General features: G+C 56.9%; 2 protein-coding genes across 5 annotated transcripts in view; both read left to right on the top strand.

Annotated features, from left to right (window-relative positions):
• SLC41A1 (solute carrier family 41 member 1) overlaps window positions 1-16,401 on the top strand; it is a 17,749-nt gene extending 1,348 nt beyond the window's left edge. For 2 of the 4 annotated variants that reach the window (XM_042013604.1, XM_042013605.1), the window contains exons 2-11: window positions 591-1,767; window positions 6,416-6,523; window positions 9,441-9,512; window positions 9,950-10,094; window positions 10,184-10,330; window positions 11,017-11,164; window positions 11,245-11,324; window positions 12,067-12,201; window positions 12,670-12,818; window positions 13,855-16,401. In XM_042013604.1, the coding sequence (XP_041869538.1) occupies window positions 1,390-1,767; window positions 6,416-6,523; window positions 9,441-9,512; window positions 9,950-10,094; window positions 10,184-10,330; window positions 11,017-11,164; window positions 11,245-11,324; window positions 12,067-12,201; window positions 12,670-12,818; window positions 13,855-14,040 (1,548 nt within the window). In that variant the 5' untranslated portion in view covers window positions 591-1,389 and the 3' untranslated portion in view covers window positions 14,041-16,401. Of the gene's footprint in view, window positions 1-16; window positions 98-590; window positions 1,768-6,415; window positions 6,524-9,440; window positions 9,513-9,949; window positions 10,095-10,183; window positions 10,331-11,016; window positions 11,165-11,244; window positions 11,325-12,066; window positions 12,202-12,669; window positions 12,819-13,854 lie in introns of those variants that run through there. The other 2 variants (XM_042013603.1, XM_042013602.1) reach the window with 2 other exon arrangements.
• Window positions 16,402-17,940: 1,539 nt separating this feature from the next.
• RAB29 (RAB29, member RAS oncogene family) overlaps window positions 17,941-20,686 on the top strand; it is a 7,777-nt gene continuing 5,031 nt past the window's right edge. Inside the window, exons 1-3 of the mRNA XM_042013662.1 lie at window positions 17,941-18,094; window positions 19,183-19,254; window positions 20,289-20,470. Coding sequence (XP_041869596.1) covers window positions 17,971-18,094; window positions 19,183-19,254; window positions 20,289-20,470 — 378 coding nt within the window. The 5' untranslated portion in view covers window positions 17,941-17,970. The remainder of the gene's footprint in view (window positions 18,095-19,182; window positions 19,255-20,288; window positions 20,471-20,686) is intronic.

The raw sequence follows: 20,686 nt of genomic DNA, 5'->3' as shown, positions 1-20,686 counted from the left end.
TGTCAGGGCGGCGCGGGGCGGGGCCCGGCGGGGCAGAGCGCGGGGCGGCGGAGGGGCCGCGGGTGCGCAGCGGGCGGGGAGCGACCGGCACCGGGCGGTACCGGCACCGGGCGGTACCGGCACCGCGGGGACACGGGCGGGTGGCGGCGGCACCGCGGGGACACGGGCAGCGACACCGCGGGGACACGGGCAGCGGCATCGCGGGGACACGGGCGCTCGGCCAGGGGACCGACCGGGCGGCAGCTCCGCTCCGCGCATCCCCGCGGGGATCGCTCTGGAAGTGGCGGCTTGCGGGGCTCTGCGGGCGCTGCGGCAGCTCCGGCGCTGCGGCAGCGGGAGGCGGGGGGAGCCCCGGCCGCGGGGATCATCCTGCGGGTCCCTCCTGGGTGCCCCTTTCAGAGGGCGGCTCTGCCCCCGCATCCCCCGGCACAAGTCCTGAGGGTGCCCAGGGCTGTGGGAGAGCAGCCAAGGGATAATTCGGGGTACGGCGAAGGCTGAACCTCAGCATCTGTCGGAGGAAGCGGATCGAGCTGCCTATGCGGGCTGCACAGGACCCCACAGAGTATCTGCTTTCCTCCCGTGTGTTGCAGGTGAAAGACGAGTTCTTGGAAAACCACGTTAAATCGCAGGCTGCCCAAATGCCAGCCCCCACCCTGCAGCCTGCCCAGCTCCGTGAGTAACCTTAACTGGGGACCTGCTACTACTCTGAGTAAGAACTGTGCTTGCCTCGTGCTGCTGGGTGAGAAATTCTTCTTCTGGAGGAGGAGGACGGCAGTGACACTTGAAGCCTGCTGGAATCGCTGGCTGTTCTGGCAGAAAGCCCTCAGGAGCTTTCAGACTGGAATTCTGCAGAGGGACAGTGCCACTGGAGGAAGTGGCAAAGCCCTGGTAGCAAGAAGAGCCTGAGTGGGATCATCTCTAAAAGCCAGTCCTCTGCTCCAGTGCTCAGTGTTTAAGCTTCTGTGTTCTTTACTTCATCTGGTTTTCCTTCTGCCCCATCACAGCAGCCGTGCTGCTGGAAAAAAACTGGGAAAAGATGCACTAAGGCATCACACATCAAGGGAGGAAAGCTTGGATCCTGCCCCGGTGGCTGCTGCACCACACGGCGCTGGAGAGGAGGAGAACCAGAGGGAATTGCTGCCGTTCCCAGCTCCTGCCGTGTCCCTGCTCGCTCCATGCTCCGTGTCCCCCGTCCCTGGACGCTGCTTGATGGGGATCTCTGCTGCAGGAGCAGGCTCTGCACTCCCGGGCGGGCGAGCAGGGCTGGCAGAGGTCGCTCCTAGATGCTGGAAAGGCCATTTGGATAAGCTGCTGGCAGAAGATCCCTTCTGGAACAGCTGCTGGCTGTAGGCCCACTGAGCGGAGGGTCAGGAGAGCCGGTCCTGCAGCATGACTTCCAAGCTGGAGCAGAAGGAGACCCCGCAGGCCAACGGGGCCGTGCTGCCCATCGTGCCCGGGGACTGCCTCACCAGCCCGGAGCGCGGGCAGCGCGTGGAGCCCGCGGATTTCCTGGGACCCGATGGCACCGGGGTGGAAGTGGTGGTGCTGGAGTCCCGTGCCAACGCCAAAGGGGTGAGGGAAGAGGATGCCCTGCTGGAAAATGGCAGCCAGAGCAATGAGAGCGATGACACCAGCACGGACCGGGGTCCCGAGCCCGCCTCGCCCCTCAAGGAGACCTCCTTTTCCATCGGGCTGCAGGTCCTCTTCCCGTTCCTCCTGGCAGGCTTTGGGACAGTCGCTGCTGGAATGGTGCTGGACATTGTGCAGGTAGGATTGCTGCTCCCCTGGCCCGGCGCTGGGCTCTGGATCCTGGCTCTGTAGATCTTGGCTTTATGGAATAATGGAATGCCAAGGCTGGTTCAGCAACAGGGAGGGGGGTGAACAGTTCCCTGGTGTGCTGGCTGGGGAGGGGGAGCTGAGGAGCCCTCGGGGAAGTGTGGAATGAGGGAGGGAGAGGCCAAGGGAACCCCTGCCAAGCTGTGGCTCAGAGGAGAAGGTGAAGCCAATGCTGCTGCCTGGGAACTGAGAGCACTCTGTGCATCACAGCTGGAAATCAATCCTTTCCCTGCTGCTGGCTGGTGACACCCCAGCCCCGGGTTCTGCTTCCTCTTGTCCCTTTCCCGCCTTGGGTGTTTGCTCTGCTGTTCCAGGCTCGTGCCAGCCAGGTTAATGTTTCTCTCAGTGTGTGCCAGACCGTGTGGCTCATTCCAGAGCTTCCTGCACCACTTCCTTGTGCTCTTGAGACATCCAGGGATGTCAGGGCTAACGGAGCTTTCCTCCTGAGAGGGCTGTGGAGGTGATTTTTAGGAAAGGCCGGCAGGGAGCTGGCAGTTGCCTCTAGATGAAAACCAAGGTGTTCCCCGTGGCAGGTGACGCCGTGGGAGTGTGACAGCCTGGTTGTGCTTCCATGTGGGAATGGTGCCTTTGCAAACCGAGGCTCCTGTGCTGGTCTCCACCACATTTTCCATGCACGTCTGGCAGCAGATCAGCTTCTCCTTTGCCCTGACCCACGGGCTGGGCAGAGCTGATTCCCACCCCTGAGGCACAAAGCTGGGCTCATCCATAGGTTTGTGAGACTCCCTTGGATGGGGACGCAGCCATTTTGGAGCTGTGGGCAACCAAAAATGCTCTGCTTGGAGCCTCTGTATTCGCTGGCTGAGGTAAACAAGCCCTGGTGGTGTGGGCAGAGCGAGGCTCGAATGTCAGCCCCGTGAGCTGCTGGCAGCTGGGGTCAGCCCAGCCCGCTGCCAGTAAGTCAGAGGGGTTTTTTTGGGATTTGTGGGTGGTCAGACAGACACTCCCCGTGGTGTCCTGCCCAGAGCAGCAGTTTCCCTGCGTGCCTGAGCACTCTGGTCATCCTTGCAGCCTCTCTCGGTGGAACCTGTGGGCAGAGCTGGGAAGTGACTCCAAACAGGAAAGGCCGGACGGGGTGAATTAATCCGGGAGAGATTTACCGGAATCGTTTTCTGAAAAAGAGACATTTCAAGCATGTTTTCCCTTCACAAGGTCCCTGCAAACTCAGGCCTGGCTCCTCTGGAAGCTGCCCAGAGCAGTTTGAACCCGACCTAAAGTTTTTCCTGGAGAAGGCTCAGCCCCTGTGGCCGGGCAGGGCCGGGAGGCTGTGGCTCGGCCCTGTGTTCTCCTGCCTTGATTTTTATGGCCCTTACGAATAAAACTTTGTCCTTCCCGTGTCCCACAGCAGCTCAGCTTGTGACTGGGCAGCCTGTGCTGCCAGCAGCTCTAACTGGGGATTAAATGAGCCGTGGAGATGCCGTAGGGTGGGGAAGGGGGAAGGGAAGCTGGGCTGCAGGGGCTGCTCCTGGGGGCTGCTCCAGAGGCTCAGGGATGGAAGGAGGGAGCGTGTGGAGCTGCAGCCCCGTTGCTGGGATGGCTGGGGACGGCTGGAGGGCTCCGTGCACTCCGTGCCCCCCGTTCTGGATCACCAGGATGATGATCCCGCTGGAACTGGTGTCCCCGCTGTGCAAAGCAGCAGCCCTGGCCACGCTGTCCCATTGATGTGTCCCTGGGATTCGCCTCTCAGGAGGAGAGTTTGAGCTCTGGGATGGGAGAGCTGGTACCTGTGAGTGCCCCAGCTGCTCTCTGTGTGCACTGGAGGACCCTGGGCACAATCCCCTCTCCCAGCAGAGCCCTGATCGTTGTTTTCCAGACTCCTTGGAGGTTCTTTGGATGGGCTGGACAGGCAGCGAGCCGGGAGGGAGCTGCAGAGCAGCACCTGGGGGTTGATGTTTCTCCCAGATCCTCCAGCAGATCGAGGTCCAGTTCATCCCTCCAGTGCTGCGTGGGACACACTGGGATCCTGGGCAGAGCCTGAAGGATCCTGTCTGCTGTGTTTGCCTCCCTGAAAACAGCTTATTTCCAAATTTCAGAGGGGCTGTTAACAGTGATTTTAATGGCTCCATGTCCTGAACTGAAATTTTTATTTCCTCTTCTCTTTCCCTTCTATTTTTTTTTTTTTTTGGCTTTTTTTTGGGGTTGGGTTTGTTTTTTTTCAGACTTCCCCAAGCAGCCTGGCTCTGGTTGTCCTCGTGGAGCCCCACTGTGGGCAATCCTCTCCACAGGGAGCTTTGTTCCTTGCAGGAGCCACCAAGGCCTGGGAGCCCCACAGACGCCCAGTGTTGTATAACATCTTATATTAAGAAAGCTGGCAGGAGCCCACGGGTCCTGCTCTTTGCAGCGAGTGAGCTGCTGAGCTCTGCAGAAATCTCCTTGTTTTCCTTCCCCAAAGATGGCTTTTCTTCCTTTCTCCAGGAGCAGCCCTGTCTTGCTCAGGGAGCTGCTGCAGCAGGCTCCAGTTACGGCTGCTGCTGGCACCAGTTTGCAGTGCAGCCTCCCCTAAAGTTAAATTTACAAATTATTAATTTAAATTCAGGGTTGGGACGAGGTGAGGGAGAGCTGGAACTGGTGCCTGATCCTGCCCCTGTGAGCTCTGGGAACTCTGGAGCCGGGAAGGTTTTGCACAGCCTGGCTAATGACGATGTTCCTCTCATTAGGTGGCTCTGGTGACACCCAGCTCGTCCTGCTGGGCAGTGGCAGCGTGGTGATCACTGAGGGAGCCCTGGGTCCTGCCAAGGGAAGTTGGAGTGAGGGATTCACCCGCTGGACACGCAGCAAAATCGTCCCAGAGTCTCCTAAAAATAGACTGGGGAGAGCCGAGCTTGGCTGCTCCTGGAGGTGTCTTAAAGGAGGCACAGCCTGTGCTGGGTGAAGAATTTCAGATTCAGAATCTCAGTACTGAGCTCAAATCACACAGAATCCCAGAACTTAGGCTGGAAAATCCCTCCAGGATCGTCGAATCCAAGCTGTGCCCCATCCTCACCTTGTCCCCAGCCCAGAGCACTGAGAACCACGTCCATGGACACCTCCAGGGGTGGGGACTCCAAACCTCCCTGGGTGACCTCAGGAGCCTCATCCTCCAGCAGGGAGAGGGTTGTGGTTGTGAAAAAGCCAAGCAGATCTTATCTGTGTCCCTGAGAGTCAGCTTGGCACAACATCCCAGATGCTTTGGGTTGGAGGGACCTTAAAGCCCATCCAGTGCCAGCCCTGCCATGGCAGGGACACCTTCCCCTGCCCCAGGGTGCCCCAAGCTCAGTCCAGCCTGGCCTGGAACACTCCTGGTGATGGGGCAGCCACAGGGCAGCCTGTGCCAGGGCCTCTCCGTTCTCACCTTGCTTTACCAAGCTGTCAGAAACTTTAAGGGGATTTTTATAACTGGGAAACACCTTTTTCATATGAAGGAGAACGGTCCCAGTTCACCCATCTCAAGTTTGCCTCCGCTTTTCTCCCCAACGACTTTTCAAGGGAGTGCAGCACTGCAAAGCACCAGGAAACTGCAGCTTGTTGGCTCAGGGGTGAAGGATGGAAAAACAAACAAAGAATAACCGAAGTCCTTCCTCACAGGAAGCTGTTAGGCAGGCAGGTAGAGCGATTTATATCTGCTGATGGCCTTGCTTGTCCTGGAGAGAAATCCACATCCCTGGTGAGCCTGGCAGGGTGGCACTGCCGAGGGCAGCTCTGGCAGAGCTGGAGCCTCGCACAGATGACGTTTGCAGGTGACATTTGCAGGCACAAAGCTGCAGAGGGACGTTCAACACGTCCAGCACTGCCCCAGCTGGGATTCCTCTGCTCCTCAGCATCCTTTAGGGAGTGTGGCAGCCAGGCAGAGTGGCAAACAGGAGAGATTTTGGACCCTGGCAATAAAAGCGGGGCAGTGAGGTTTGGGTGGCTCACAGGGGTGTTTTTAAATGCGGCTCTGAGGGGTTTTGGAGTGGTGTTGTGTTTTCAGCTGCTCGCCTGTAAGGCTGCTTACCCTGCAGTTACTCTTTGTTTTTTCCTAAATAACCATGGCTGCCTCTGTCCCTCATCCCAGGGCAGCTGGAGAGCCAGAGGAGTTAGGAAATGCCTGAGCTAACACAGGTAGCAGGGAAAGGTGGCCTCAGTGGGCTGGGGTTTGGATCAAAATATATCTGTATTTTTATATTTGCATGACACACACATAGGAAAGGCTCTCAGCTGAAGCTGACCGAACTTCAGCACCCGAATCTGCCAAAAACTGCAAGTATTGGGCAAAGCCTCTCCATCTTTCCCTGTTTTGGCCTCTGGGTGTGTAAACATTTTGTCAGTGGTGGCTCTTTGGGGGATTTTTCACTGAAAGTTGCTGGCTCAGAGCTGTTTGTTCAGCCCAGCAGGAACATGTGGTCACTGCTACAAATGGCAGAAGTGGGAAAACCACTGCAGAACTCCAAGTGTGGCAGCAGGGAGGGCACTGGGATGTCTGCTCAGGACAGTGCCACGTGCCAGAGGTGACGATGAGTGGGTGACACTCAGCCTGGAGCAAAGCTTGGTACCAACCACAGTTCTGTTTAATGGTTTTATTTAATGTGCTTTGATCTTGCAGCACTGGGACGTCTTCAAATACGTGACTGAGGTGTTTATCTTGGTTCCTGCTTTGCTGGGCCTGAAGGGGAACCTGGAGATGACGCTGGCATCCCGCCTGTCCACAGCTGTGAGTGGCCAGGGAGCTGAGGGTACCTGCTTTGGGAAGGGCTGGGAGGGGTTTGTGTGTGGGGGTGGTGGATGGGCAGGCAAAATTCCCAAAATTCCCTGTGTCAGTGACAACAGACACCAGAGCCTGGGGTTCAGCGTGCTGGGAAGGTGTTTTCATCCCGCTGGGCTGATGGGATTTGAAGGATTAATGGTCCTTAAGCTTTGCTGACAGTTCACTTCCTCGTGCAGTGCTGGCTGCTCGGGTCCTGGGGGCACAGGGTGGGAGCTGGCTGGGATCTGGCTTTTCCACCAGGAACTGGGAGCAGGAATGTCACCAGAGCAGGCTGGCAGGAGCCAGGGCAAGGAGAGAGCCTGGGGACAATTGTAAAGCAGAGGGGACCTCGCAGTGAGAGCTCACGAGGGGATTGACAGGCTCTTGAAGTGATGGAGATCACAGCTGGGCATTCCTCCTGCTGGAATTCCCTCTGGTTCCTGGAGAACAGGGAGCTGCCTGTTCCCTGAGGATCCCTGAGGCCCCTGAGGGCTGGGGCAGGCTCTGGCAGCTCCTCAGAGCCCTGTGTTAGTCCAGCTGCCCATGAATTGCTCTGTGTCTCAGTGTTCTGCCCTGGAGCTGAGCAGGGCTGGAGAGGGACCCACGGCCTCTCCTGGCAGGGACAAGGACAAGGACAAGGACACTCCTCCTTCTGCAAAGCACCTCCTGCCTCATGTCCCTACGTCCCCGTGGTGGGAACTTGGGATCTTCCAGCTGCAGGGTGTTCTCTGCCTGCTGCCAGGAGATTTTAACCCTCTGGGCTGGGAGTTCCTGAGGGGAGCCCTTGCAGGAGGCAGCCTGCTCCTGCCCTTGGAAGTGCTGATGTTCCTCGGCCCAAAGAGCTGCTTGGGAAGGGCTCACTGAGGTGGAGGGATGGAGAACAAACCCTGCTTGGCTCTTTCCCTTGCTCTCAGCCCTGCCCTTGCAGCAGGAGAAGGCACAGCGTGGTTGGGCTGGTCTCTCTCTGGATCTGCTCTCCCAGGTCCTCTCCTCTCCTTCCCTTTGGAGATTCCAGCTGTGACTCTGCTCCTCAGGCTCCTCTGCCCAGGCTCGGGGAGGACAAAGCTGCTGGGCCCAGCTGGGCTGCAGTGCCAGGGACAGAGGCTGAGCTTTGTTCACCCCTTCTCTCTGGGAAACAAATCCCTTTGTTTTATTCCCTCTCCATTGTTGGGACCATGACAGGATCCTTGCTGTCCCAGACACGGGGACCTTCTCCCTCCTGGCCCTGGCCACCTTCTGGCCATGGGCTGGGCAGGGGGAGTGCTTGGGACAAAGGCAGCATTGGCACTTCTGTGTCCCCTCCTGGGGCTGACAGGAGCAGCTTTGGGGCAGCTCTGGCAGAGGAATGAGACTGTGGAAAGTCAGGAATGCAGAACTTTGCCCAGTCTGCCCTGGTGGCTGCAGGAGGGTCACGGGGACACCAGCACAGGGAGCACCCACCAGCTCCTGTCGTGGTGTCCCCTCCTGACCCTGAGCCAGGCTTTGGTCTCTGCCTCCCCTCCTGTGCTGCCTCCTCGCACTCAGCCTCCTTAAAATCACGGAATCACAGGATGGTTAAAGCTGCAAAACACCTCCAAGATCATCAAATCCAACCTCCACGTGCCTGTGCCTGGTGGGACAGGAGGATCTCTGGTGCCAGGCCCGCGCAGGGAGCTCCCCTCTGCCCGGAGCTTCCCGGTGTGGATCCCGTGCTCTCCCCACAGGGAAGCAGCCTGGAGTGGTTTCTCAGACTTTGGGTTTCTAATTAGTGCTGCTTTAAGGCGCCTCAGAAATTCCTTTCACAATTAAGAGGCAAAACTCCCCCATTAGTTAAAGGATTAAAATCCCGTTGCCAGTGGCTACAGCGAGGTTATGTTAATCCCAGCCTAATTGCCATGTGGCTGGAATTTTAAGGTCAGGCTTCATATGGAGCTCAAATTCCTGTGCTGGATGTGCTGCTCCAGTCAACTTTTTGTTGCTTTCCCCCCATTCCTTCCTCCTCTCTGCCCAGAATGATTTGCCCCAGAGATGGGGGCATCTCAGTAAAACAAGCTGGCAGCTCTCAACACATCCAGCAAGGAGAGCAGGGGGATTAATTAATCAATTATTTCTGGTTTGCTTGTTTTCTTTTCCACCTGAGAGGAGGAAATTGCTGCTGTGTTGCTGTGCACGAGTCTGGTGCTGTCAGGCAGCACCTCCAATGTGCATTTCCCACTCCAGTGTTTGAGCCTCTCCCTTATTTCCTAAATTCATCAGCTTCTAATGATGCAAATTGGATAGAAACATATCCATTCTTCCCATAAAGACCCGGGAGGTGGGAGGGAGGAGCAGAGCCCGTGCCCTGCAGCAATTCCTCTGCGTTATTTTGGATCCTATGCCAGGAATTAAAGCAATTTCCATCTCCTGGTTATCCTCATCAGCCTCTCCCGGTGCCAGGTGACCCCAGTGCCACAGCTTCCCGCTCCTCTCCCTGTCCCCACGTGGCACCAGCCTTGTTTGCTCAGCTTTTATCAGGGACAGGAGGGTGTGCTGCCAGCTGTGCCCCACGTGTTGCTGCTCCGGCCTCGCTCGGTGTGGGAGCAGGGGCTGACCCGAGGCTCTGCACCCCTGGCCCCTCCTGCCTGGCTGGCCTGAGGGGCAGCTTGACCCCCGGGATGAGCAGTGGAGTGAATTCCATGAGAAATGCAGTGTGTGGCTGCAGGACACAGAGATCTCGCTGCTTTTGCAATATTCCCGTCAGATTTTTGGTTGATGTTGATGCCCTTTCACCTTCCCCTTTCTGCTGAATTACTCCCCTGTAAGAGCCGAGGGTTCGAGGTCCTCCCCTGTTCCTGGCACAGGAATTTGGCTGTTTTCGGGTGTAAAGTGCTGCCAGTCTTTAATGGTGTTGCATTTCCTCCTACAGGCTAATATTGGCCAAATGGACACACCCAAAGAGCTCTGGAAGATGATAACGGGGAACATGGCTCTGATACAGGTGAGGACAGCGAAGGGCAGTATTTACAGCTGGGGCAAGCCCAACTTTGGCAGTGTGGGAGGTTTAAGTGCCTGGGTTTTGCTGTTCAGTGTCAGTGTTCTGTGTCTGATGGGGAGGCAGGTGGCACCTGTGTGTCCCCCAGCCACGTTGGCCCTGCAGGTTGGACTGGGTGTTTCCATGCTGGATTCTAATCCCCCTAGGTGGTGCTTTCCTCTTAGACTCACAGAATAAAGTCATGGAGTGGTTTAAGGGACCTTAAAGCTCCTCTTGTTCCCATGGGCAGGGACACTTTCCCCTATCCCAGGCTGTTCCAAGCCCTGGCCAGCCTGGCCTTGGACGCTTCCAGGGATGAGGCAGCCACAGCTTCTCTGGGCAACCTCTCTTCACACCCTGGGGCTGTTTTGGTGTCTTGGTGACCCTCTGGTTTCCATTTCCAGGTCCAGGCCACTGTGGTTGGCTTCCTGGCCTCGATCGCAGCCGTGGTGTTCGGATGGATCCCAGACGGGCACTTCAGCATCGACCACGCTGTCCTGCTGTGTGCCAGCAGCGTGGCCACTGCCTTCATTGCCTCCCTTGTTCTGGGTGAGGCTCACCCCCTCTGTGCACCTCTTCCTGAAATATTAAGCTCCCCTTGGCCGAATCCTGGTTTTTTTCCCTCTTTCTGGCTGCAGGCATGATTATGATTGGGGTCATCATCGGCTCCAGGAAGATGGGGATCAATCCTGACAACGTGGCCACACCGATTGCTGCCAGCCTGGGGGACCTCATCACGCTGGCTCTGCTGTCAGGGATCAGCTGGGGCTTGTACAAGGAGCTGGGTGAGGAGCAGCAGAAGGCCTCTGTCTCTCCCTGGTCCTTGCGTGGGCTGTGTCTCCCTCTCATTTCACCCTTCTCCTCTGCCCTTTCTGTTCTTGGGGTGTGCAGGATTCCCGCTCTGGAGCTCCTTCAGTTGGGCCTAGGTCAGGTGAGGGAGGGATTGGACCTTCTCACTGCCTTGCACACCTCCTCCTCTCCAGGTTGAGTGCTCAGGGAGAGGTTGTCTCCTTCCAGGTGCCAGGCTGGGGCTGGAGCAGTGGGAGAAGGCAGCTTGGGATTTCCTCTGCGGTGCTGTCAGCTCCAGCTGGGGATCCTCAGGGCAGGGCTGCAGCTGGAGACTCCCCAACTTCCTCCTCCTTCCCCTCCGCCTTCCTTCCCTGGCAGCCAGGACACAGGGATGTGACTCAGCCAGGTTCATCCAGGGGTGAAGCAGCACTGGGAGATCCTGCCCAGGAGTGGGAAAAGTGGGGATGAGCAGCTGGAATTGAAAGGATCCCGCTCAGATCTGTTACTAAACAGATCCAAGTGTTTTACTGTCACCCCTGTGAGTACAGCTCACCCCCTGTGAGAGGGAAGCCCCACGGCCTGCAGAGTTCAGGCGTTTCCCTGCCCTTCCTGGAGCTCCGGAGGTTCAGATCTCTGCTGCTTCTTCCCCTTGATTTCTCTGCTTCTTGTCCCCCCCGCCCAGAGAGCAAAGCCTACGTGAACCCCTTGGTGTGCGCCTTCTTCATCTCCCTGCTGCCCATCTGGATCGTCATTGCCAAGAGGAATTCTGCCACCCGCGAGGTGCTCTACTCGGGCTGGGAGCCTGTCATCATTGCCATGGCCATCAGCAGGTGGGACTGTCCCTGTCCCCAAACACAGCCTCCCTCTGTGTCCTTATTCCTGCACTGACCTCTCCGGTCTCCCCCTGCAGCGTCGGGGGCCTGATTTTGGACAGGACGGTGTCGGATCCGAACTTTGCTGGGATGGCAGTTTTCACACCAGTCATCAATGGTGAGTCCTGCCCCGCCCTGGGGCTGCAGCTCCTGGCAAACAGTGGAGTTGTCTGGGATTTCAGGCAGGTTAAGGGCAATCGTTCTCTTTTGGGGTGCTGGGGGCACACAGGTTTGGCTGCCCCTGTGCCACCCTTTCACTGACAGGCCTGGGAGGCTGTTCCCTAAAAAAACACATTTCCAGGGACTTCTTCATTTTCTTATTCCTCCTGTCTGGTGGAACACCCCTGTCTTCCAAAATGTTTGCCTTGTGGCACCTGGCAACACAAAGATTTGTATTTGCACCTCGGAGTCAGGAAATCCGATCGATTCTGGTGTAAAGCTTTTACCTCCTTTCTGCCTAATGAACCAGGGAAACTCATTTTTTAATTGTTTTTTTGCAATGGGTAGAGTTAATTCTGAGCCAGTGCATCTTGTGCTGGTGGCTTTCACAATTTCCCTGTGCCTCATGTGAAAAATAATAGTTTTGAACTTCCTGTGTCTGTTTCGGTGCCTGACTCCTCATTTTTGTTTCATATATTTCTTCCACCCTGAGCTGCAGTAACAGAACTGCTTCAGCTTCACTCAGGGGCCTGAGGGGAAAAGCGACAGCTTTGTCGCAGCTCCTCACATCCTGCAAAAGCGGAATTGGGGTCAAAAATACACTGTCCTACATAATTCCAGCACTTCCAGGTCTGCTGGCTCTTGAAAGGAGCTCTTGGAAGTGTCTGGGACATCACCTGAGTGCTGTTTGTGACCTGCAGGTGTGGGTGGCAACCTGGTGGCAGTGCAGGCCAGCCGCATCTCCACCTACCTGCACATGAGTGGGGTGCCTGGAGACAGCCCCGAGACGGCCCCTCGGAAGTGCCCCAGCCCCTGCAGCACCTTCTTCAGCTCAGGTACCCCAGGCAGCCGTGGGGGTGCAGGGCTTGGTGCCAGCTGAGCTCCCTGTGGCAGTGGCTGCAGCGTTGTCACAGCACAGGGGGGCCCAGCCCTGCTCAGGGGCAGCTCCTGGCTCGGGATGGGGCTGGGGGTTCCCTGCCCTCTGCAGATGGGCAGAGCCCCTGTGCCCAGGGACAGGGCACTGCTGGGTGGGGAAATGTGGGTATGGAATGTCCTGAGCTGGAGGGGGCCCACAGGATCACCCAGTGCAGCTTCTGGCCCTGCACAGACACCCCAGAATCCCTGACAGCCTGGGTCATGGAATCATGGAACGCTTTGGGTGGGAAGGGACCTTAAAGCCCATCCAGTGCCACCCCTGCCATGTGGCAGGGACACCTTCCGCTGTCCCAGGTTGCTCCTAGCCCTGTGCAGCCTGGCCTTGGACACTTCCAGGGTCTAAATCAGGCCTGATGTCCCCTTTGCAGACGTGAACTCCCGCTCTGCCCGTGTGCTCTTCCTCCTGGTGGTGCCCGGGCACTTGGTTTTCCTCTACACCATCAGCTCCATGCAGGGGGGACACACCACGCTCACCCTGATTTTCATCGTGTTCTACATGACAGCAGCACTGCTCCAGGTGAGCTGGAACCCCTCAGGGGCTGGGCTGGCTCAGGGCACACTGGTGTCACCTGCAGTGGGGACCTGCTCAGCACTGGAGCTGTAGAGACAGGGCAGTAACCCTGGCCCTGCCTGAGAGATTCCTGTGCTGGGCACAGGGGTCCCAGGCAGAACTGAGTGACTCCTTTGTGGACACCTGTACACACCATTTTTCCATCCTACCGTTCTTGAGGAGTTTAGAATCTGCCTTTTGTCTCTTTTAAGTCTTTCTGATAGCCAGAGTGTTTCCCTCTCAATCCGTCCTGGGGGGTGATTTGGCAATTTGCAAAGGCCTGGTGATGAAAACAGGGTGTGGAATTTGCAGGGAACGTGTGCCCTGCCCTGCCCTTTTCCCTGGCAGTTCCTGGAGCTGTGGGAGCCCACAGGGATGACTCTTGTGACCAAGAGCTTGAGAGGATCCACTGCAGATTTCGTGTCTTTAAATACCAACATGAGCCTCTTGCTGCACTGGAGCAGATGGAGGAGAAAATCCCACTTTGGCAGTTCCAGCTGCTGGGCTGGAAAGTTACTCCTTTGGAAGTTATTCCTTTAAAGAAGTTACTCCTTTAAATTCCTCTAAAAACCCAGAAGTTACTGTTTTATTTCTGGCAGCCAGGTGTTGCTGGCCATGCCTGAGCAGTCCCCTCTCTGCCCCACATCTCCTCAAGCTTGTTCTGGGTAGAGCTGAAAATTCAGGTGCAAAATTGAGCCTTGTGGGTGATGAGGTGGCAGTTTAAGCCCAAACTGGGTGGTGACAGGAAGCTGAAGGAGGACAGGCAGGGGCTGTGAGGGACACAGAGGATTTGGGATGCTCAGGGAGCCACCGAAACTCCCCAGCTCCTCTTCATGCTGCACTCATTGCTTCGGGGATGCAGCTGCAGAGAGCAGCACTGGGAACGTGGTTCCAGCCCCGTTTTTTGGGATGTGGTTGTGCTTCCCTGAGCCAGGCAGAGCTGATCTGGCATCACAGGGGTCAGGAGCTGTGGCTGACGTGGCTCTTCCCTCGCTGCCCCCAGGTCGTCATCCTGCTCTACATCGCTGACTGGATGGTGCACTGGATGTGGGGCAGGGACCTGGATCCCGACAACTTCTCCATCCCATACTTGACAGCTCTGGGGGACCTGATTGGAACAGGGCTCCTGGCCCTCAGCTTCCACGTCCTCTGGCTCATCGGTGACCGGGACTCCGATGTTGGGGATTAACTCTCCCCACTCCCCCCTTCCCACCGCTCTCCTCCTCCTCCTCCTCCTCCTCCTCCTCCCATTTGTTGTTTCTTTTCCTCCCCCCTTTGCCTCTCTCTGCTTCCCCCTCCTCCCACCCCGTCTCTCTCGAGACTTCATCTTTGATACTGGATTCTCATTATTTTCAATGGGAATTTTACATGGTTTATATTTCAAGCTGAGTTTGTACAGAGGATATATCTAGTTTTAGGAAGGACGGACAAACAAACAAACAAAAGTGTAACGAGACAATCACTAAGTGCAATTTTCACAGCAGTTATGTCTGAACCAAGGTTCCAGTGAAGTTCCTGCTCAGCCAGATCATGCAGGGAGCCTCCCCTGCTCCACTCCCTCGAGGTGAAGGGCTGCTTTTTTCGCTTCATAAGCGTTTTAAACCCTGGGCGTCGAGCTCAGCTTTGTTTTACTGAGCTGGCACCTCCAAGCAAAGTACAACCTCATGGCTGAGGGCACAGAGTACCCCTGCCTTGGCTCTCTGAAGCTCCATCCTGGGCCCACATCCAAAAATTGGGAGTTTCTGGGAGAGGGATGAGGAGGATGGCGAGGAAGGCTCCTGTGAATGATCTTGTTTGAGAGCCCCAGGCTCTGGCTGGGCTCTGCTGGCAGATCCAGGCTCCCTTTTGCCACCCACCCCAAACTGCAGAGTGCAGGTTCTGCCTCTGCTGAGCTGAGTTCAGCTGCTCTGAGCTTCACCCAAGGGGGCTGGGAGCTCTCCCCATCCATCCCCCCCCTCCCACCTGCCAGAGATCCTCTGCAGGACCTGCTGGAGCCCTCCCTCTGTCTCCTTGTGCTGCACGATTTTCACGGCTCTCCTCAGTGCAGAGGGATGGATGGAAAAGCAGCTCCTGTTTTTGGTGTCCAGGTTTCCTTTCGGTTACTGAGTGCTGCTGATGGGCCCCTTGCAGCCAGGAAGAAGCCACCCAGCACCTCCCCCAGCTGAGCCTGAGGTGCTTCAAGCTGGGGAGGAGCATTTTGCTTGTGGTGTCTGTTAGGAAAGGACATCCGTGGGATCCACGGGATTTCTCTCTCTGCCCAGGTGCCAGCTGGAAAACAGCTGGAAATCCAGGCACAGCTGGATTGCTGGAGCCCTGGCTCTCGGTGCAGCTCTGTGGCACAGGAACCCCCCTGCCCGTGTGTAAAATCTGGGATTGGGGCTGCAGCCCAGCTGGGAAGCCCTGGCTGAGCACAGGGAGTGCAGGGTTCCCTCCTCTGCTCCTTCTCATCCTGCTTTTTGTGCTGTTCAGCTCCTCCGTGCCAGCCGAATTCCTGCTCTTCCCATTAGGCCGTGTTGGGAGCGCAGCAAAAACCACACACCCAGGTGGGCAAATCGTGACCAAAGTTAGTACAGGATCATTGTCCCAGGCCAGGGATCTGGGTGCAGAGCTGGGCTCACTCTAGAGATGGCCCTGTTGGAAAGGAGGGTCAGGATCAGAGTTCTGGAAGTCCACGGGAGCAGGTGGATCCAAACCAGGGCTCTCAGCTGCTCCAGGCCCTCTGTGGAGTTTTGGAAACCCTTCCCTGCTGCTGGTGGTGTGCAGGAGGCAGAGGTGGGCTCCAGGCTGCTCCTTCTCAGCCCCTCAGAAGAGCAGGAGTTGTATTTCTGAGATGATTTTCCCCTTTTTCCCTTGCTAATCCAACATCAGGCTCACTCCCCTCCTCCTCTTTGCTCTGTGTCCTGTGTGGGAGCAGCTCTGACCCTCCTCTCCCCACCCTCACTTCTCACAGATCTCCTCTGGCCAAAGCTGTGCTCAAAATACAAAACCCAACCACAAAACAAACCCTGTCCCTGCCGTGCTGAACTCTCAGCCCAGGGACTCCTGGAATATTTTTTGGAATATTCTCAGCTGCTCACCTGATTTCTCTGCCTGATGGTGAGGAATAAATGCAGGACTTCCTTCCATTAACACTTCAGCTTTTATGTGCATAGAAAGAAACTCTGCTGGCCTTCCAGGTGTCACATCACCACTTAATTCCCCAGGAAAAGATTCCCTGGAGGAGGAATCTGCCTCTCGTGGTCAGGGCTGGTGGGGCTGGGGGGGTCTGTACATGAAACATGGTCAAAGGTGTGCTTGGGGAATGGTCAGGGAAGAACCTCACTTAAAACTGAGGAATATTGATGGGAAAAAAAACAACAAAACCTCTTCCCACTGGTTGCACTCCAATGCATGCCGACTCCACAGCTGCCTGCAGATGAAAATCCTGGTTTACTCTTTTATTAAAGGAAAAAAAAAAAAGACTGTCTTAATTATTTATAGTTCCTATAACTGACAGATGTCGACCTAATGGATAAATTATATTTGGTTAAATAAAGATGACATTTATTTATGTGGACTGTGGTGGTTTTTCCCTTTGGGTTGAAGGTCCCTCTCAGGTTTTGGAGCTTATTTTAGCTCAGGCTGAAGCTCTTTTGATAGGAGAGTTACGAAAATCAAATAAATTGCTGGGCATGAAGCAAACTGGGATTAGTGTGAGTGCCAGGTGACCTCGGCCGTGCCCTTGGTCAGGTCCTGGCAGCTTGTGGGGGCTCCCAGCAGGAATCCAGGTGTTTGTTCTGGCCCTCCCTGGATTCAGAACCCAGGCCCTGCTCCCCGAGAGCTGCTGGCACATGGCCCCTGCCCGTGTCTGCTGGTTGCGTGGGACAAAAGGGTTCTGCACCTTCCAGGGTGCAGAAAAGGCCCTGGATTTGCAGGAACTGGTGGCTGTGGGCTGTGTTTCCCTGCAGGGCTGTGCCTCCAGCTCGCCCAGAGCAGGATCTTGGTGCAGAATCCCAAAACAAAGCCCCTGGGTTTGGGGAGCAGCCACCCCAAATGTGGCTTCACACATCACTGGGGTGAATATTGGGGTGCTGGGACACGGGAGGGGCCATGTCCTGGTCTCCTGGGGCTGGGGGAAGGAGCATGAATTGCAGAAAGAAATGCCCAGGCTTTGAGACCTTGGAGAAATTCCAGCAATGGGGGAGCCTTGTCTGAAAATTGAAATACATTGGTGGGGGAGTGCAGATTGTGGAGTCTTTTTGTTTGTCTGGGGGTTGAAAAGGAGCTGGGGGTGCAGGGGTGCACGGGACTGGATCTGGGGGTACAGGGGATGTGCAGGGCAGGGTTTGGGGCTCCATGGGGCTGGATCTGGGGGTACAAGGAGGTGGATCTGGGGGTGCGCGGGGCTGGAGGTGCAGAGGGCAGGATTGGGGTGTGCAGGGCAGCGTTTGGGGGTGCACGGGACTGGAGCCGGGGCTGCACGGGCTGAATCTGGGGATGCAGGGGATGTGCGGGGCAGGGTTTGGGGGTGCATGAAGCTGGATCTGGGGGTGCACAGCGCAGGATCTGCGGACACAGGGGATGTGCAGTGCTGGATCTGGGGGTGCAGGGCCAGGATCGGGGTGTGCAGGGTCAGGATCAGGGTGTGCGGGGCCAGGATCGGGGTGTGCGGGGCCAGGATCGGGGTGTGCAGGACCAGGATCGGGGTGTGCAGGGTCAGGATCGGGGTGTGCGGGGCCAGGATCGGGGTGTGCAGGGTCAGGATCGGGGTGTGCAGGGCCAGGATCGGGGTGTGCAGGGCCAGGATCGGGGTGTGCGGGGCCAGGATCGGGGTGTGCAGGACCAGGATCGGGGTGTGCAGGGTCAGGATCAGGGTGTGCGGGGACAGGATCGGGGTGTGCAGGGCCAGGATCTGGGGGTGCAGGGCCAGGATCGGGGTGTGCAGGGCCAGGATCGGGGTGTGCGGGGCCAGGATCGGGGTGTGCAGGATCAGGATCGGGGTGTGCAGGGCATGTGCAGCGCTGGATGTGGCCATGCCCGGGGCCGGCGGAAGGCAGCGAACTACAGCTCCCGGCAGCCCGTGCAGGCTCCGCCGCTGCCCCTCACATGACCGAGCGGGGCCGGGCCGGGCCGGGCCGGGATGGGGCAGCGCGATCGGATGTTCAAGGTGCTGGTGGTGGGGGACGCCACGGTGGGCAAGACCTCGCTGGTGCAGCGCTACGCCAACGACAGCTTCAACCGGCACTACAAATCCACCGTGGGAGGTGAGCCCTGGGGGTCCCTGGGGGTTCCCCGGGGGTTCCCCGGGGTCCCGGCCCGCTGCGCATCCCGAGCCCCGCTCCGCGCCCCGAGCCCGGGGGGAACGCGCCCCTCTCCCCTGCTCCTCCCCGGGCCGTGGGATTGGGAATTTGGGATAGGAACACCCGCGTATCATCGGTGGTTTATGGGGCATCAGTTCCCAGAGTCTCTTTCCGGAGCCCCCGGGGGATTCTGTCCTTCTGCCCGGCTCATTTGGGGTGTCCCATCCTCTCCCACCCCATGGAAAAACCACCCCAGGAGCTATAAACTGGATGGTCTGAGCTTACAGGCTCAGCTCATCCCAGTAAAACCATCGGCAGCGCTGGTTTGGCATTAATTGACCAGCCTGAGGGGTCGGCAGCGCTTGGAAAGGTCTGTGAGGAATGGGGCTGAGTGGGATTTGGGTTCTTTGTGTAAATGGATAACCTGGAAGGAGCAGGAGCCGCCAAGGGTTTACCCAGGAAATCTCCCCCAGGACCCAAAATCGTGGGGGTTGAGCACAGCTGTTTAAATCTTTTTATTCCTGAACCGAGAGGGGATGGATTAGAAGTGGAAAACGCTGGAGAGCTCCGGGCTGTGCCCGTGGTCTCTCCCAGCAGGAAACGCTGCAGACTCGTTTCTGGTACTTTTTTTAACACTTAGTTCCTGGTTTTGGTCAGTTCCAGCCCAGCTGGGCCTGGCTGCCAGCAGAGCCGGGCAGGTTTTCCCCTGCAGTGAAAACCTGACCCATCAGGAGCTGAGAATAACGCAGAGCTTCCCCTTTTGACTCAGTGGCCTGGTTCTGGCAAACGTGGGGTGATTCAGGTTGGAAAGGACCTCACAGCTCCTCTCACCCCACGGGCAGGGACACCTTTCCCTATCCCAGGTGGCTCCCAGCCCCGTCCAACCTGGAATTGTGCATGGGCTGCTGGCAGTGATCCAGGATTCTGAAAGGCCCCGTGGCTGGGGCTGGACTGGGGCTCTGGGAGATGGGGAGAGGCTGTAGGGGAATGAGCCCCGTGGTGCAGAACGGCCCTGATCAGGTTTCCTTTCTGGTTTCTTGGGAATTCTCCAGTGGATTTTGCGCTGAAGGTGGTTCAGTGGTCGGAGTCGGAGACGGTTCGGCTGCAGCTGTGGGACATTGCAGGTATTTTAAAAGGTTTTTAAAGTTCTCAGTGTTTTGGCCTTTTTTGCCCTCCTTTCCCCCTGCCTTTTCCCTTTCCTCTTCCTTTTCTTCTTCCTATTCCTTCTGCTCCAAAAATAAATCCCAGGAGCCTGTGGATCCAGGGCCAGGACTGCTCTGCTTTGCAGGGCTTCCTCGAGCCTGCTGTAGTAATTTAAATATTTCATTAAAGTCCACCTGCAAGAAATGCACTCAGTAATTCCTGCCCAGCCTTTCCTTTCTGTTCCAGAGCAGAGGGAATGTGGAACTGGCTCATCTGTAGCTGAATATGAGACTGCTCAGCTCCAAATCTTGTGTTAAAATCCAAATTTCTGGCATGAGACACACTCCGAGGGACAGAATTACATGAGCTGGAGTGGAGTGAGGAGCTCCTGCTCCTTGGAGAGGGGCAGAGAAATGAATTCCCCAAATTCCCTGGCACCAGGAGAGGTCTGGGCAGCAGCAGCTCTAAAATGGCACCTCCGGATCTGGAGCAGGGAAGGAAAACAGGGCTGTGGCTTCCTCTGGTTTTGCTGCCTGGCATCCTTAAAAAGGCAACAGGAAGGAGAAGTTGGCAGAGTGAGCAATGCAGCAAGAAACTGGTTTCAGTTTCAGCCCCAAAAAGGAGTTTGAGGTGTGGGAGTGCCCTCCTGGTGCCCAGGGACACTCAGGTGGCTGGAGCTGCCCCTGGATCCCTGGAAGTGTCCCAGGCCAGGCTGGACAGGGTTTGGAGCACCCTGGGATAGGGGAGGGTGTCCCTGCCCATGGCAGGGGTGGCACTGGGGCATCTTTGGTCCCTTTTAACCCAAACAAATCTGGAATTTCACAATTCTGAGATCCGAGACCTGCCCAGTGCGGAGGTGCCAAGGCAGGACACATCCGGTGCCTGGATTCCCTCATTAATTAAGCAGAGATCATTAGTGCCAGCTGAGAAAACGATGAATAAACACATTATTTGCATGAACAAATCTAAACCCAGCAACTTGGGGGGGAATTTTTTTCTCGTTTTGACCCCGAAGGGCAGGAACGCTTCACGTCCATGACCCGGCTGTACTACAGGGATGCCTCGGCCTGTGTGATCATGTTTGATGTCACCAACGTCAGCACCTTCAGCAACAGCCAGAAGTGGAAGCAGGACTTGGACAGCAAGCTCGTGCTGCCAGATGGGAGCCCTGTGCCCTGCCTGCTGCTGGCCAACAAGGTGAGGAGCCCTGGGTGTGCTCTGGGTGTGCTTGGCTGTGGGTTTGTGTGTGTGTGTGTTTCTCTGTGTGTTTGTGTGGGGTTTTGTGTGTTTTGTGTGTTCCTGGGTGGGGTTTTGTGTGTTTCTCTGTGTCTCTGTGTGAGTTCATGTGATTTTCTCTGTGCGTTTGTGTGTTTTTATGTTTATCTGTGTGTTTTGTGTGTTTCTCTGTGTGTT

This window comes from Corvus kubaryi, unplaced genomic scaffold (genome assembly GCF_017639235.1).
Source record: "Corvus kubaryi isolate FWS band 111438036 unplaced genomic scaffold, C.kubaryi_AGA036_p1.0 split1-37355, whole genome shotgun sequence".
NCBI lineage: Eukaryota > Metazoa > Chordata > Aves > Passeriformes > Corvidae > Corvus > Corvus kubaryi.
The sequence above is the reverse complement of the archived record's forward strand: the minus strand, read 5'-3'. Positions and strand labels throughout refer to the sequence as shown.